We start from the raw sequence: 15,337 nt of genomic DNA on the forward strand, positions 1-15,337 counted from the left end.
TTTAAATTTTCTGTTTCAAAAGGTTTGAAATTATTTTAAATTAAGGATAATATCTCCTTCATGCAAAGCTCTGATTCCTTCCATGGCTTTGGGTATACTATTTGTTTTTTATGGTTTATTAGCTCTTCATTGTTTTAATAAGTTTTGGATTTTTAAAATTTTGATCTCGATCATCACTGAACAATTTTGTCGTCGAAATTCGCATCTGGTGCAGTAAAATTGGTACTGTTAATGTTGTTACTATTGATGATGCCACTAAAGCTTTAATTAAATGATTCGTATGTCTGCATTGTAGATTCATACAGAAATAGTGTCTAGCCTTAAGTATTGTCGGCGTTACATTTCTGAGTTGTGAAAGTCAGTGAATTCAGTTTAATGTTCGTTCCTTCCAACTGCACATGTTATTACAGGATGCGACACTACATAATCTTTGATTAGTTTAGGCAACAAATCCTTACTACAGGTATTGAAAGAAATACCCTATCAATTCAAAGAGTTATATCAGATCAATTCAATGACTTATTCCCGTTCAATTCAATGACTTATCCTATATATCACCATCATATATAAATGATTCCTTCGACGTCAGGTTGATAGCAATGTGGTATGATGCTAAGAAAAAGTCTAAACGTTGCCATACAAATTTGAACAGGCTATGTGTGAAATTTGCCACCTGTGAATGCTCTAACTAAGCCCAACTTCCACCTTAAGAAGCATCATTTAAGCTATGCATGTTGAGATCTCTATTGAAAAATCTGGTGAATGCGCATAAAGCTAAATCGGTTGTTGGGTCGCTTCTATAATTTTGGTTAGGAAGCAGGAAATTTTGCTCTTGAACCGTTCTTGTTTGAAGGTCAAATGTCATCAGACTTCCTTCAAGGTTTGGTGTGCATGTGCAAAGGTACAATGTAGATCAGTGTGCAGTAAGATTTGTGCGTTTTGAAGATAATTTGTCTTGAACTGAACTTTGTCAATGTAAAACACCTGTGTCATTATATCAATACACATTTGACAAATGTTGATGATGATGATGCGGCTTGATTATTTGAGCTATTTACATCGTAAACATTCGAATTAATTTTAAAAACTTACTTTGCATTTAGTTATTGTCTATTTTTTTCTGTTATTAATACATTTATGTAAGTTATCGCACAAAAATTATTTTCGTTCTATACGATATGGTACTTGGCAAATTACGAACGTCAAATAACGCCAAGAACCGTTGACAAGATACTAATATATTTTGAAAAATTTTATAAGAACACATGTTTATGTAAAAACAGAAATGTCATAGATACATTTAGTCTGAATGAAAATGTCAAATACTGATTAAAAAGCCAGTGGGACTAAATTCAATAAAATTAAGTTTTTCCCCTCCTTAACTTCCCGTTTAAGTTTTAAATACTGACAAGTCTATTAAAAAGTACATGTTATATGAATTTGTATAATCAAAGTTCAAGGCTATCCTTGTATGGAAACAAAATTGAGTCATAATTGAACAAAATTCTTAACTAATAAAAACATCAATTTCAATGCATAAAACGTTATTCCTTTTTAATTTGATATCTCCTACAAGCTTCATAAATGCTGAATCAAATATTGACTAAACAATATGTTTACAAGTTCTGAAATAAACACCAAATTTACAGTTAAGAAGACAACATTTGGAAATATATAATTGTTAACCTTTGACCCTCATTATGCAAAATTGTTACGACTTCTGAGGCTTATGACATCATTAATCTGACGATTCACGATTTTCTCTTTCTAAGGATATATGATTTAGCCGTGTGTTCTATGGATGCATTATATTACGTTTTGTTATGATTTTACCGCTGGTCTAACATGGTATCATCTATCTTTTTTGTCACTTATTTTAATTGAATCGGTTTGGGTATGGAAGGGGAAATTACCAAAAATACCATCAACGTCATATAAATTTATAGGCAAATACAAATTTAAATCAAAATACAAACAATATAAAGAAGAATTGACATACTCGATTTTGAATAGGCGAAACTAAGAAAGGCATGCTTTGGCTTCCAGAAAAAAATAACTGAATTCAACGAGCTTACAAAACAAAAATAGTAAACTTCACATTCAAAGATTCAAGCAAGCAATAAAATTAAATGCAGCCTTTTTTAAGGGGAGAGGGGAGAGGGTGGGTTGGGGGTTGGGGGTTATATGAAGGTGAAAAGAAAAAAAATGATTTCAAACGGCATGCCAGTTAAAACGAATATTAAGAATAAATTGGACCCAATTCTGTGTAAATATCAGTTTTGATTAAGATAACCTTCTATTTTACTGTAATCGGTAACCGTTAGTTGGTAATTAGTGCTCTCATCCCCCAACATATAGACTTTAAAAAATATATATTATGTTGATTGAAATCCAAGATGTCAATGTAAGGAAATCCATACCGAAATAACGTATCACAGTTAATGTTCACACTACACGAAGGAACCAATTGCACTATATCATCGATTAAAAGAAAACATGCAATGGAATGTGACAATTTTATTGAAGTAAGAAAAAGTATCTTTGATATTATTGTATGGAAGTGTAAAATACAAAACAGAGCAATCTTATCTGTCAACGTAGAAATCAATGACGAGAAACAAGGCTGACATATTTCTGCAACTCGTAATATAAATGCTAGTCTAGACATATACATGAATATATAATAAATTATACAATAGTTTATATCTCTAAACATCCGAAGTGGTTGTTGCATCAGGTAATGTATAAAGTATTTGTGATGGTCAAATTGTTCTCGCTAAATTGCCGAATGGACTATGTAAAGTCAAGATAACTATTGTCACTTTCAATGTAATGTTTCTATCTTGGTTTTTGATAAAATAACTGAATGTGGTATACCATTTACCTGCAGGTTGTCAAGATTTATACATTGATGAAAAAAGAAAACAAACCAACATAAGTGTTTGTAATATAAAGGTTTCATCTATCATACAATTTTTCATATTGTTTTTAATTTCTTTGTTTAATCATCATTCTTGTCTTGGTTATGCCGTCTTTGCGCCACGATTTCCAATGAATGTTGGAACTGAAATCAGATTCTGCTTTTAACTCACCGTTGATGTTGCCATTAGTACATTTTGCATGCCACCAACCACTCTTTTTGGACTCAGAACACGACCGAGTTGGTTTTAAGTCGTTGTCCTTGTCACGAGTAGAAAACATCATACCATTCATTGAATTGTTATTCCCATCATTCATTGAATCACCTGTAAAATGTATTGTAATATATGTAAAATAGGGCAACAGTAAGTTACCGATGTTACAATTAATCAGGAAACAACAGCACATTACACTGGTTGGATACTTTTTGAACATCTTCCTACGTAATCAAAGACACGTATCGTAAAGAAGATGTTCTCTTAACACCAGACATGACTGATATCACGATAACATTACATTCAAATCATTATACCAATAACAATTATAACAGTATCTTTGCAAACGGCCATGTTCAATTTAGCTACAGGTAATTATTACCATCTGTTTTTAGGACAAATCGTTTTTTTAATGTCATGTAAAATAGCAAATTTTACTGAGATTCTAACGACAAGGTAGTTTGAGTAGATTCTGGTCAAAATATAAAAATAATGGATGATCAATATACCAGAACAATGATAATGTTCGAGTCGTACATAAAGGACAGGTAAATACACGAATAGTTTTATATGATAATATAATACAATCATAGGTCAGCATAGCGACAGTAAAGACAAAACAATAATATACAGTCCAATGACGAGTCTATGATTGACATTGTTAAAAGATAAAGTCCTTTTTCTGCCAAAGCACAACACGTATCATTTGACTAAAACAATTGACAAAGTAGTGCAAAAGTATATGGTAACAGGCAATTTTTCTCTTCTTCCAATCCGAGTGTACAAATCTGAGAAAGGATAGTGTTGTTATATGTTATACAATTACTGTCTTTTGGTGACTTTTAAAAAAACTGATATTCACTGAGGCCAGCGGCCAAAGTAATGTCAGTTTTCAAAAGTCAATTAAACCACGTACTTACCGAAACACAAGACAGTAATTGTTTTATTCAATATTCCGAGAGGTTACCAAATAAATGTATGTAATGATAATTATTTACCAAAACCAATAGTACGTTAAACGATTTTAACATAATAATACACGTAAACGCACGCAATGTTTTCCGCGGTGAATATGCGTATTTATTCAAAATCCAATTCATATAAAAACCTACTAAAGTTCTATCAATATGGAATAATATTCGTATATTACTTGTATTAAAAAGCCTGCTAAATTACCTAATTTTTGCCTGATTACGCAAGAGCTATTTACAGTCATGCTGCTGTCAATTCTACAATATTATGTCATGATCTGAAATGAGTTTTATCGGAGAAGCTTGACGATAAAGTTCAGTGCATTTTAAATTGTTTATATCATAATGATTGAAGAGTCGATTTGAATCAATACTACTTTCGTTCAGCTAATCTTCAAAACATTGCGGAAAACTTCTTTCCGGTTGTCATTCTTTTGTGGAGTTTTCGTGAATATCCTAAAAATTTACACACATATGTATCTGTGGATCACACGTTCATGCTGAATTATTTCATTTTTACTTTATCGTTTGTATCACAAAATATATATCAAATTCGTTGCTTTCCGACAAATAATCGCTGTATAGTTTGTTGACGTCACAAATGTAATATTGTAACTCTTTATCTGTAAACTTTAACGAAAGGTAAACCACGAAATTATCAGTCATCCACAACCATAATTAAAATGTTTTATTCAAAGCACATCTGACAGCATTTTTTTTAATAGAAAATTGGAGGTATATGATTGACTTGCAAGCAAGTGTATTCCCGTCGCATTACGTACAGGTTTCATTGACAAGGCCGGACCCATTCATTTACAGGGGAGTGTCATCAACATTTACTTTCAAAATATTTCATCTTTTATAAATAATTACACGGTCAACAGGTATGAACAGAGCAAAGGATGACATATGGCTAACAAATTTTTGAATTGCATTTGTCTTTGAAGTCTGAAGGCAAAAATTCAAACGAGCTCATGAAATTTTTAGTGTACATATATTGCACTTGCAAATCCAAACGGTTGACTAGGTTATAGAAAAATGGTCATTCCTTGGTCTTGTCCGAACAGCAGTAAAACGCTTATCATCGAGAGGCGTCCGTTTGGCTATGTGGGATATAAATTCCAGCCACGTGCGGTCAAAATTATGACGTGAAATCCAATGTCTCGTGTAGATACTGCCACACCCACAACACGTTAAGAAACAGAATTCTTTGAGAGATCAATTTTGATAGGGCTAAATTTCGTTTTCCAAAATAACAATTGCTGAATTGGTAGTGCTAATGTAATATTTGCCTAGACATACAAATATAGTTTTACTTCAATTGATTGTTTACTCAGTCTTAAAAAGAACCGACTAATAAAAAACAAGAAACAGTTGAGATTTTTGATTATAACGCATGCATTTAGGTTCGTGATATTCGTGATATTCAATCAAGAAAACAAGGACCATATCAATGCTGTATAGTCTTAGATGCATTATTTCTTTTATTAGTTGTTATTGGCTTTTAACTAGCTGTCAGTAACTGCGAGTACTCTCAGATCTGTACTTACTGTCTGTTTGTTGTTGGGATGTACAAGTACCCAGTCACGTCCACTCTGTGTTATGTATTTCAATTTGTATCCATCTGATGAGTTAATCCTTTTTCAACTGATTTTATAGTTCGTTCTTATGTTGTACTGTCACACCACTGTCCCAGGTAATGGGGAGGGTTGGGATCGCGCTAACATGTTTAACCCAGCCACATTCTGTATGTATGTGTCTGTCCCAAGTCAGGAGCCTGTAATTCAATGGTTGTCGTTTGTTGCTGTGTTACATATTTGTTTTTCGTTCGTTGTTTTGTATATTAACTAGGCTGTTAGTTTTCTCGTTTGAATTGCTTTACATTTGTCATTTCGGGACCGTTTATAGCTGACTATGCTGTATGGGATTTGCTCATTGTTGAAGGCCGTACGATGACCTATAACTGTTAAATTGTATGTCGTTTGATAATTGGCAATCATACCACATCTTCTTTTTTATAAGTACAATCACAGTAGTTGGTTCTTCATGTTGATCCTTTTAAGTGGTTTTTCATGCAGAGAAGGGAGTAAAACATGTACGAAGGTATAATTTGAATTTACATAAGGTGGCTATAGGTTTTAATATGTTAATAATAATCAAAATGGATGACAAATCATTTGGAATTTGGCAACAGGGTAGCAATACTTTATAATTTTCGGGAAAATTCAGCATACTATTGAGAATTAACCCTTCATTTTCACACCTCCACATAATAGGTCCCTAATTAATTATCAACGATAGGTACATTACGTTTGCACGCATTGCCTTTACATTTCCGCATAAAAAATCATTAACCCCTTTTATTAAATTTATGTGATTCATTTTACAGGCAATAAAAGGTAAACTTACAAATAACGTCCTAGGTTTACCATAACAGTTTTCAATATCAATTTTTAGGCTACGTTTAAATAACAACTTTACAATGGGACTTAATCCTGTGCAATTATAAGTTTAAAAAGTAAAATAACAAAAATACAGAACAACGGTGAAAATTCTAAACGAAAAGTCCGTAATCAAATGGAAAAATCAAAAGATCAAACACATCAAACGAATGGATAACCACTGTCATATTCCTGACTTGGTACAGGCATTTTCTTATGTAGAAAATGGTGGACTAAACCTGGTTTTATAGCAACAGTCGCATACAATTCCATTATATTAACAGCGATGTGTAAACAAAACAAACAGTCATAAGCATGATAATGGGTAAAATGTCAAAAATAAGGGTACAACAGTCAACATTGTGTTATAATCTAAATCACTTTAAAAACAAGCAAATATGTAACAAAGAAACACAAAAAGGCATAGAGACAAAGCACATTAGCAAAAATGAAAGACAGGAATACAAAAATTTACCATAGCACAATAACAAAATGACGGGATGTATAAGTACAGAAAAAAGAAAAATCACAAAAATACTGAACTCCGAGGAAAATTCAAAAAGGAAAGTCCCTTATCAATGACCGGATGTATAAGTACAGAGCCACGTTATATGTAATAAAGTACATTAGCAAAAATGAAACACAAGAATACAAAAATTTACCATAATACAACATCATAATGACGGGATGCATAAGAACAGAGCCACGTCAAATGGAAATGACCAAAAACAGACCAAACAGCAAAAGTAATATTCATTAAGCAAAAAAAAAAAGAACACTATAACAAGTTATTAAGATGATGAACAACGTCATTACCCAGAATCTATACTTCAAAACCAACGTGTATTATTTGTGAAGTTGATACTGAATATTTATCAACAGGTCTTGGTACCTTCTGATGAACGGTTTTTAGAAAAAGGACGAGACATTCTTTGACATACCCCTGGTTCATCAACTTTCAACTCGAACACTTGTGACGTTTTACAAAGTCTGAGTAGCAGCTGGAATTTCTTGAATACCGAATAAGTTGGGAAATATATATCCCTTTTACAGGTGAAGTTAGTATATTGCTACTAAGGTGTGGGAAATTGATAATTTATAACCAAAATCGTCTCGTTTGTCGAAGATTCTGGTACTGAGATGACCGCATATGTCAAACTCGATGTACTAGTCTAAAAATTAGGCAGAGGACGATGAGACTGTTGTTTCTTTAATTTCTAGTTCTGGGGGACATATTAATGGAATCCAGAAATGTTTCGATTGCTAATGGAAAGAACATCATTATGATTACCTGCTGTTCCACTGTAACCTGTCATTGTGAGTTGGTAGTCAGTGAACGCACTCCCCACAAATATGGTATCGTACACAGCATACGCTGTAGTATTATTGACATCTTCAAGATCAAATCGGACTTGGTAATGTTTTTGTTGTCGAAGAATGCAATGGAGATTGTCATTTCCTTTTGAAATAGATAATAATTTATAGATAATTAGCGGTACATATTCTGTCGATATACTGCTTTAAACCTTGAAAATTCATAGATATTTGTGTTCAATGAAATAGATTGTTTTAATAAAAAGAAATCGGCGAGGAACCTTTCGTTCCCTCTGAAACAAAAAAGACATTAAAACTTAAAGAAATGTCTCCAACAATGTATAAAACACAATGTAATGTGTGAAGCTTTTTTTCTACCGAGATTTACCAAGATTCAGTACTAAAACAATACTAAATAAGGTATCAAGCACCTGCAATCAATACAAAAAGGATAAAACCAACGTTTATAATGAGGAGAACCACTTACCAACACCTTAACTATTAATACCGTGATTGTTGTGGGCAACACCGTTCTCTGTGTTTATAGAAAACTGAAAACTGAGCAAAACGAACTTAATAAAAAACTGGATGTGATCTCAGGTGCTCCGGAAGGATAAACAGATCCTACTTCACATGTGGCACCCGTCGTGTTGCTCATGTTAGTACAAACCCGGTAATAAAAACTAAATGCTAATTGAAATATCTTACCTAGCCAATGTTCTCCCGCTATATCCCCAAATCCAAGTTTGTAATCCTCCCAATCTCTATAGAAATCAATACTTCCATCAAATCGTCTTTGAATTGTCTATAGATACAAAGTATTTTGAATATAAACGAAGATTTTAAGACCCAACGTCATGAAAATAATAGTATACTTATAAGAAAAGTTTAAATAAATAATTATTATATTTGCAAACAATCTTTTTTAAAAATTTTTTTAACAGTTTGTGCTACTATTATGACAAAATTCAATTTTCAATTTCTAATTTTCACATCATATGTTCGAAAGAAAATTATCAACTCCCCAAAAAAAATAAATCCAAAATTTAAAAAAAGGGAAAGACAATAAAACTTGATAAAATCAATCGCTCAACTATATTAAACAACGGACACCTGGAAAAACAAATGTCATACATACTCTGACTTGGTACAGTCATATTCTGAAAAAAACAAAAGCAGGCAGAACTGAAAAAACCTTCTCTCGGTATTGGTCTTCAAATAAAGACAACGTGTAGAACAATTTGTTTCTAGACGGTCATTGATGAAAGCAGCTTTTTCGTGTTTTCTATTCCCGAATTTCTATGCATAAAGGACACACAGTTTAGTTGCAACATCTGCTACACAACCAGAAGAGAAACATAAAAAACCAACGGTAGGATTGTAAAGACTCATAAAATATACCGGCTCTAATTTAGTACACCAGACGAGCGTTTCCTTTACATGAGACTCATCAGTGGCGCTCATATACAAAAGATGGAATTCCAAAATCAAATACGAAGTTGAAGATCATTAAAAACCGTAAAGACGAAACTACTTTCGCCACATACGTATAAAGCAATCACTACCTGGGTATAATAAACTTTGGAATTGGCATCGCAACAAATCCAGATACAGTTAGACAAGATGCATTGACATGTTAGGAATGGTCGTGTATACATGCATTGCATGTAACTCGATTGCAAAGTTATAACTGTGGTACAACGTAATTGTTGAAACCAAGACATATACAATACAGAACTTATGTCCATCCTTTGATTTGAGGATCTGGCACTTCTCCGTTGTGATTACTTTTTCTAAGACCTTTTCGGAATCCCCGGGTGTTTAGGTTATTATTCACATTTAATGTTTAAATTGATAAAATTTAGAGGCAGACTGTTCTCTGTTAACGTAATATTATCAGAACAGAAGGGAGAACAGAAATGTGTTAGTTGGTTGAAATTGAATGAGGGCCAGCAAATCTGTATTTTAATCAGATGGCAACTAACTAAGTTTTAAAGTTAATGGCAAATCTCATCGCGTTTGTTAATGTTTTTTTAAGCATTTGTTCATAAATTCAAGACAAAAAGCCTCAAATGACGCTAGTATTCAGGTCTCTGTGTTATCATCCTTTAAGTTCACAGGTTACAAACTTATGAAAGGGTTATCGAATGCAAGGCAAACATATAGATACATATAAAATAAAAAAATAAAAAAGTAAAAATGTTTGATAAGTATAAAATAAGGAGATTTGGTATGATTTCAATGCAACCATTATCCAACACAGTCAACATTGAGTGGTTTTCAGTCATTTTAGGTCACCATACGGCCTTCAATAATAAGGAAATTTTCACGTCTTCAATATTCTAAGTTTGTTTAAAACTACCTTTAAAGTATCGTGACGAGATAGATATACTCTAGCTACCATCGGTGACAAGTTGCAAGTTTTCAGTTTGTCATACACTCAAAGTGATCGTACGTACTGTTAAAACACTTCTGTTAATATTTTTGATTCACCTTTTTTAACGATATCTTTAAGAATGACATTTTCTAAAAAAATGAAATTAATTGAATAAACAATGTCTTATTATTAGATATAGAGTAAATGCATTTTTTTTCTATAACTACGCTTCAATGAAAAAAATTAAAACAGTTTTATTGCCATATAAGCGGGAGGTTTGGCTAGCCATACAACCTGGTTCAACGCACCTTTTTTTCTTAAAATGTCCTGTACCAAGTCAGGAATATGGCAGTTGTTATCAAATAGTGCGGTTCTATGTATGTTGGAGTTTGTTGTTGTAGCAGTTCAGTATTTATGTTGTTCCGTTGTTTATCTCTTATAGTTGATGTGTTTCCCTCGGTTTTAGTTTGTGACCCGAATTTGTTTCAGTTAAATCGATTTATGACTACTGAACAGCGGTATACTACTGGTGCCTTAATTTTTAATATTTCTTTTTTTATTGACAGAAAAATTTAACTTACCGTCCACCCTCCACCATCAGTGTCCATGTCACAGAACACAGTTATGGTTGGACCGTTTTCTGGCTGGATAGTATGTACCCCAGTACATGTTCCAAGAGGAAATTCGCTGCAGTCGGTTGGTGTAGGAGAAAAGACCTTAGCTGGTGAAAAGGAAATTACTATATACTTGTAGTATTATGATGCAATAGTTGAAAACAAATTAATATGATAATACACATCAAATATATACGTATTAGTGCTCATAATGTAGACAACATTTAATGGACTTGTTAACATCAATTTCGTCTTAATAGAACGATTTTGTTTACGTTTGGTAACATGTGTCTTATTGTCCTAATATCTTGATTTTTAGCATGAGGGAAGACATGTTATGTCAAAAACTGCATTTTTTGCCGTTTACTTGGTACATCAATTAAATTTCACAATATTAGATAAAGTGCACAAAATGTCACCATAAAAAATTGGCAAAACGTTAACCTTAATATTACAAAGAACCCAACAATATTATATTTGTATTTTATTTTCATAAATTAAGGCATCAGTAGTTTACAGATGTTCAAATCTCATAATTCACATGCTAAAAATACACCATTCTCTATAGGAATCCTCTAAAAATGTAAATTAAAAACTATTCTGGTATATATGTTCTAAAACTGCGAACACATGTTGCTAGTGGCTTGAGACATAGACCTATTTTATCGGTCAACATATTTATTATGTTGACATCAAACCATTGTAGCGTCAAAATCATGCGTTTCTCCTTATAACATGTCGGAGAAGGTTTATGTAAAGAACACACCCTGCCCAGGAAGTCCGTTTGGATTGAACATACACACGAGTGCAACGTATTAACTGAGATATAAAAATTCTTGTTGATGTTAGAAGATGCTATGTTAATGCTGATAATCTGGAAATTGATAATTGGAAAATTGAAATCCTTACATTTGTCATATTCTAGTCGTTCATCGGTGTCAGTATCGAGGAAAATAATAAAATATCAAGCTGGCATGTACCAAGTCATGAATATGACAGTTGTTTTCAATTCGTAAGATGTGTTTGAGATTTCGGTTTTGCCATTTTATAAAGGACATTCCGTTTTGAATTTCTCTTGGCGTTCTATATTTTTGTTATTTTACATTTTGTTTTATAAACTGTCGCTTATATTAAGTAACTAAAATTTGTAAATATAAAATATATAAGTCCCGATTCATTCTGGCTATAGAGTTTAAAAGAAAAAATGATAGCTTTGTGTTTGAATTTTACTAATATGGTTGTATTATATTCAAGTCAGAGAGCAGTTTTATGTAGTGATGGATTTAAACAAATTTGACAATTGATCAAGGTTATGAGACAACTGGTAAATTATACACATGATAGTATAAATGGGGTCTATAGAATAGAGAATAAGTGTGTGCTAAATTAAAAATAATAGATTGAGAAAAAAGGTCTAAGACTACAAAAATGAAAACCTTCTTATCATGACCCTAATACATAGTATTGAATCATTCGAACTTGGATAGGAACAATAACATAACAGGTTTAAATCAAACACGTAAACACACCTACATTGTACCCACAAAAACATGAAAAACAAAGACATTTACTTTTAGACGATTATCATTTAAGTAAAACAACAAAATTAGCCCACACTGAATTCAGTATGACCATCAGATTCGTTATTAAAATCACATAACAAAGGACAAAATAAAATAAATAAAAAAAAACACGAAAAGGAATGCATACTTTTATGGATGGCCCAAAAATTAAACAAATATTGTATATTTATAAGATAACATTTATTTAATTGTTTATCTACATTATTATACCTTGTGCACTATATAACATAAATGTGATTTGTGATATCGTCAACCTGTCCTAATTGACATATATGACAGGAAATTGTCAATTAACACTAAGTGTGGGGCAAAATAGATTCAACTAGATTAATGCGACAGTAGAAAACCGGTGTTAAAATCCTGTTAATTGATTAAGAACAATTAGAACTCCGAAAGAAGGAGACTGGATGTGTGACAGGACAAGTGTCTTCTCCAATGCATGCAATTTCACACTCAGTCTAAATGTCATAATCGTTAAATGTACAGATCAGACGACTGTAATAGAATCTAAAGACCGCAAAAAAATGTCGCTAGTGTGTTAAGACACTGACACATCGTATCGTCAACCAATTTGTAAGGTTGACGGTCGAACTTATGTTGTGTCGATTTCTGTCGTTCTTCCTTTTAACTCATTCAATATATTACTTGACTTGATATTTTGGTACATGTGATTTTAAGATTAAAAAAAAAGGTTTGTTCCTGGTTTACTTCAAAATCTAATTATTATCCTGGTATCTATGGTGAGTTTATTCTTGACATCACACTTTTGACTAACGAAGAGACGAACGGTCGGACATTTGCATCACTATATAATCCCTTTATGTGCGAAGGTATAAAAATAGAAGAAATATATTAAAATAGTCTTATAATAATAGATTACAATTATTGTGTAATAATCTTACCTAAATTAGGAGTCTTTATACTTGTATATGATCCTGTAGAGGGTTCCTTTGTAGGACAGCAAGCCAAAAATAATGAACAGTGTTCTAAGATTTGGTCATAGGTACTCGAGCAGCAAGTACTATCACTTGTGCACATTATGGCACACTGGATTCGGGATTTGGCTTTCCCTGTATGAACTTGTGCTCCATTTTGAACTATTCTTCTGTTCGTGTTGGTGTTGAACTTCTGTGTTTTAATATCAAAACTTTCAACATATTGTGCAAAAAGTGCAAACACAACTGCTGTCCTTATATAAAACATAGTATTCATTGATATTCCGATACCATTTGAGAATGTGTTGTTTTAGTTTGACGTTAAAGCGCCTTTGCACAAGCACTTTTAACCAAAGAAATGTGGTGACTCTTTGACGATGTAACAAAGTGATCGATTCATTGTATGATAGATTGGTCTTTTGATACCTGTCATGAATAAGTTATTTTAATTTTATATAGTTTATACGTTGATAAAAGAAAGAAGAAACTAATCGAAATTGAAATTTCAATAACATCACAATAAATATTTTGGAAATTTATTAATTTTCAGTGGAGCTTGAAACTTCATATTAGAAAGTCGTATGATTTCAATTGGTTGAGCTTTAAACTCTCATTTCATTTCATAAAACAAACGCATGACAGCTCATTAATGCCTTAAGAGAATACTTAAACTATTTTATTTCGCAGTCCTATGAAATTGAATAATATACGGTTACCAACGAAAAACTTTTATTAAATGTAGACACCTTTTGCGTATACCGTAAATACGCAATTTGGTATCATAAATCTACGAAAATCAAGAAGAAGGATCCTTGTCAAATTTGGTAGTGATGATTTCAGTCGTTGTTCCTTATTTTTGCATTTTGCAAAACACTGGTTGAATACAACAGCCAGATTTTCCTAATCTCTATCAAATTTTGTAGTGATGATTTCAGTCGTTGTTCCTTTTTTTTGCATTTTGCAAAACACTGGTTAAATACAACAGCTGCTTGACTATGACTTCCCGAGGGTATCATCAGCTACGTAGCTAGTCAGTGCTTCGGTACTGACAGGATTTATGACAAAACATTCCTTAAACTATCAAGAAACTAAGGTTTCAACGCCCTCAAATGAATTAACCTTAGATCAATTTGGCTATTATATTTAGGTGCCTTTTAAACACATAGCACTTCAACTATTTTGTTACTTATATACCCTTGGCTTTGAGTGTTTCTGATGAAGATTGATAGGGAAAATCGCCTCAGACTCAAAAGCGTGTTTTAGTGTACAGAGGAAAGTAAATTCAGAAAGTTGTTCAGGACGCATAAACTTGAATCAGTGTTATTTTCATTTAAGTGAGAGGTTTAGCTATAAAATAAGGTTTAATCCACCTTTTTTCTACATGAGGAAATGCCAGTACCAAGTCGGGAATATGGCAGTTGTTTTCCATTCGTTTATTTTGTTTAAGCCATCGATTTTGCCACTTTCTGTTTTGAATTTTCCTTGCAGTTCGTTATTTTTTATATGATACTTTTTACTTGCTCTTAGTCGATTTCTTTGCTGTATTTGGACTGTTATCCATTAAATCAATAGTAATTGCGTACGCACTTAAATAACTTGTTAGAAATATTTCTAATCTTCATCGTTGAAAAAGAAAGAAACTAATGTTTATGACATTTTTATAGAGAGTACTCCTAGATTGGAACTTTGTAGATATATTCACTTTGTCCTTTATATCGATCTAATGAGTCATTTTTTTAACTAATTTTACCATTTGTGTTTATGTTGTGTTGTTAAATCACTTTCCATTTACAGGGAAGGATGATCGCTCGTAAACATGTTGAAAACCCGCCACATGCTATGCTATCCTAGGTCAGGAACCTGTTATTCGGTGGTTGTTATTGGTCGTTGTTTATCATATGTGTTTTGTGGTTATTGCTTGGTACATCAATTGGGCCACAGAGTTTTTTTCATTTAAATTATTCTATA

The 15,337-nt window shown here is 32.4% G+C and overlaps 1 protein-coding gene and 1 long non-coding RNA gene across 2 annotated transcripts in view; both read right to left on the reverse strand.

Moving 5' to 3' along the window:
* The window catches only part of LOC127723840 (ficolin-2-like), a 174,928-nt gene extending 161,206 nt beyond the window's left edge, over positions 1-13,722 (reverse strand). The window contains exon 1 of the mRNA XM_052230562.1: positions 13,337-13,722. Coding sequence (XP_052086522.1) covers positions 13,337-13,646 — 310 coding nt within the window. The 5' untranslated portion in view covers positions 13,647-13,722. The remainder of the gene's footprint in view (positions 1-13,336) is intronic.
* LOC127723020 (uncharacterized) lies at positions 8,570-10,851 on the reverse strand. The gene is made up of 2 exons (XR_007991800.1): positions 10,819-10,851; positions 8,570-8,665 (listed from the first exon to the last, which is right to left on the reverse strand). It is a non-coding gene; the product is annotated as an uncharacterized LOC127723020 (long non-coding RNA).
* Positions 13,723-15,337: the final 1,615 nt, after the last annotated feature.

Source organism: Mytilus californianus, unplaced genomic scaffold, assembly GCF_021869535.1.
Source record: "Mytilus californianus isolate M0D057914Y unplaced genomic scaffold, xbMytCali1.0.p SCAF_13, whole genome shotgun sequence".
NCBI classification, from domain to species: domain Eukaryota; kingdom Metazoa; phylum Mollusca; class Bivalvia; order Mytilida; family Mytilidae; genus Mytilus; species Mytilus californianus.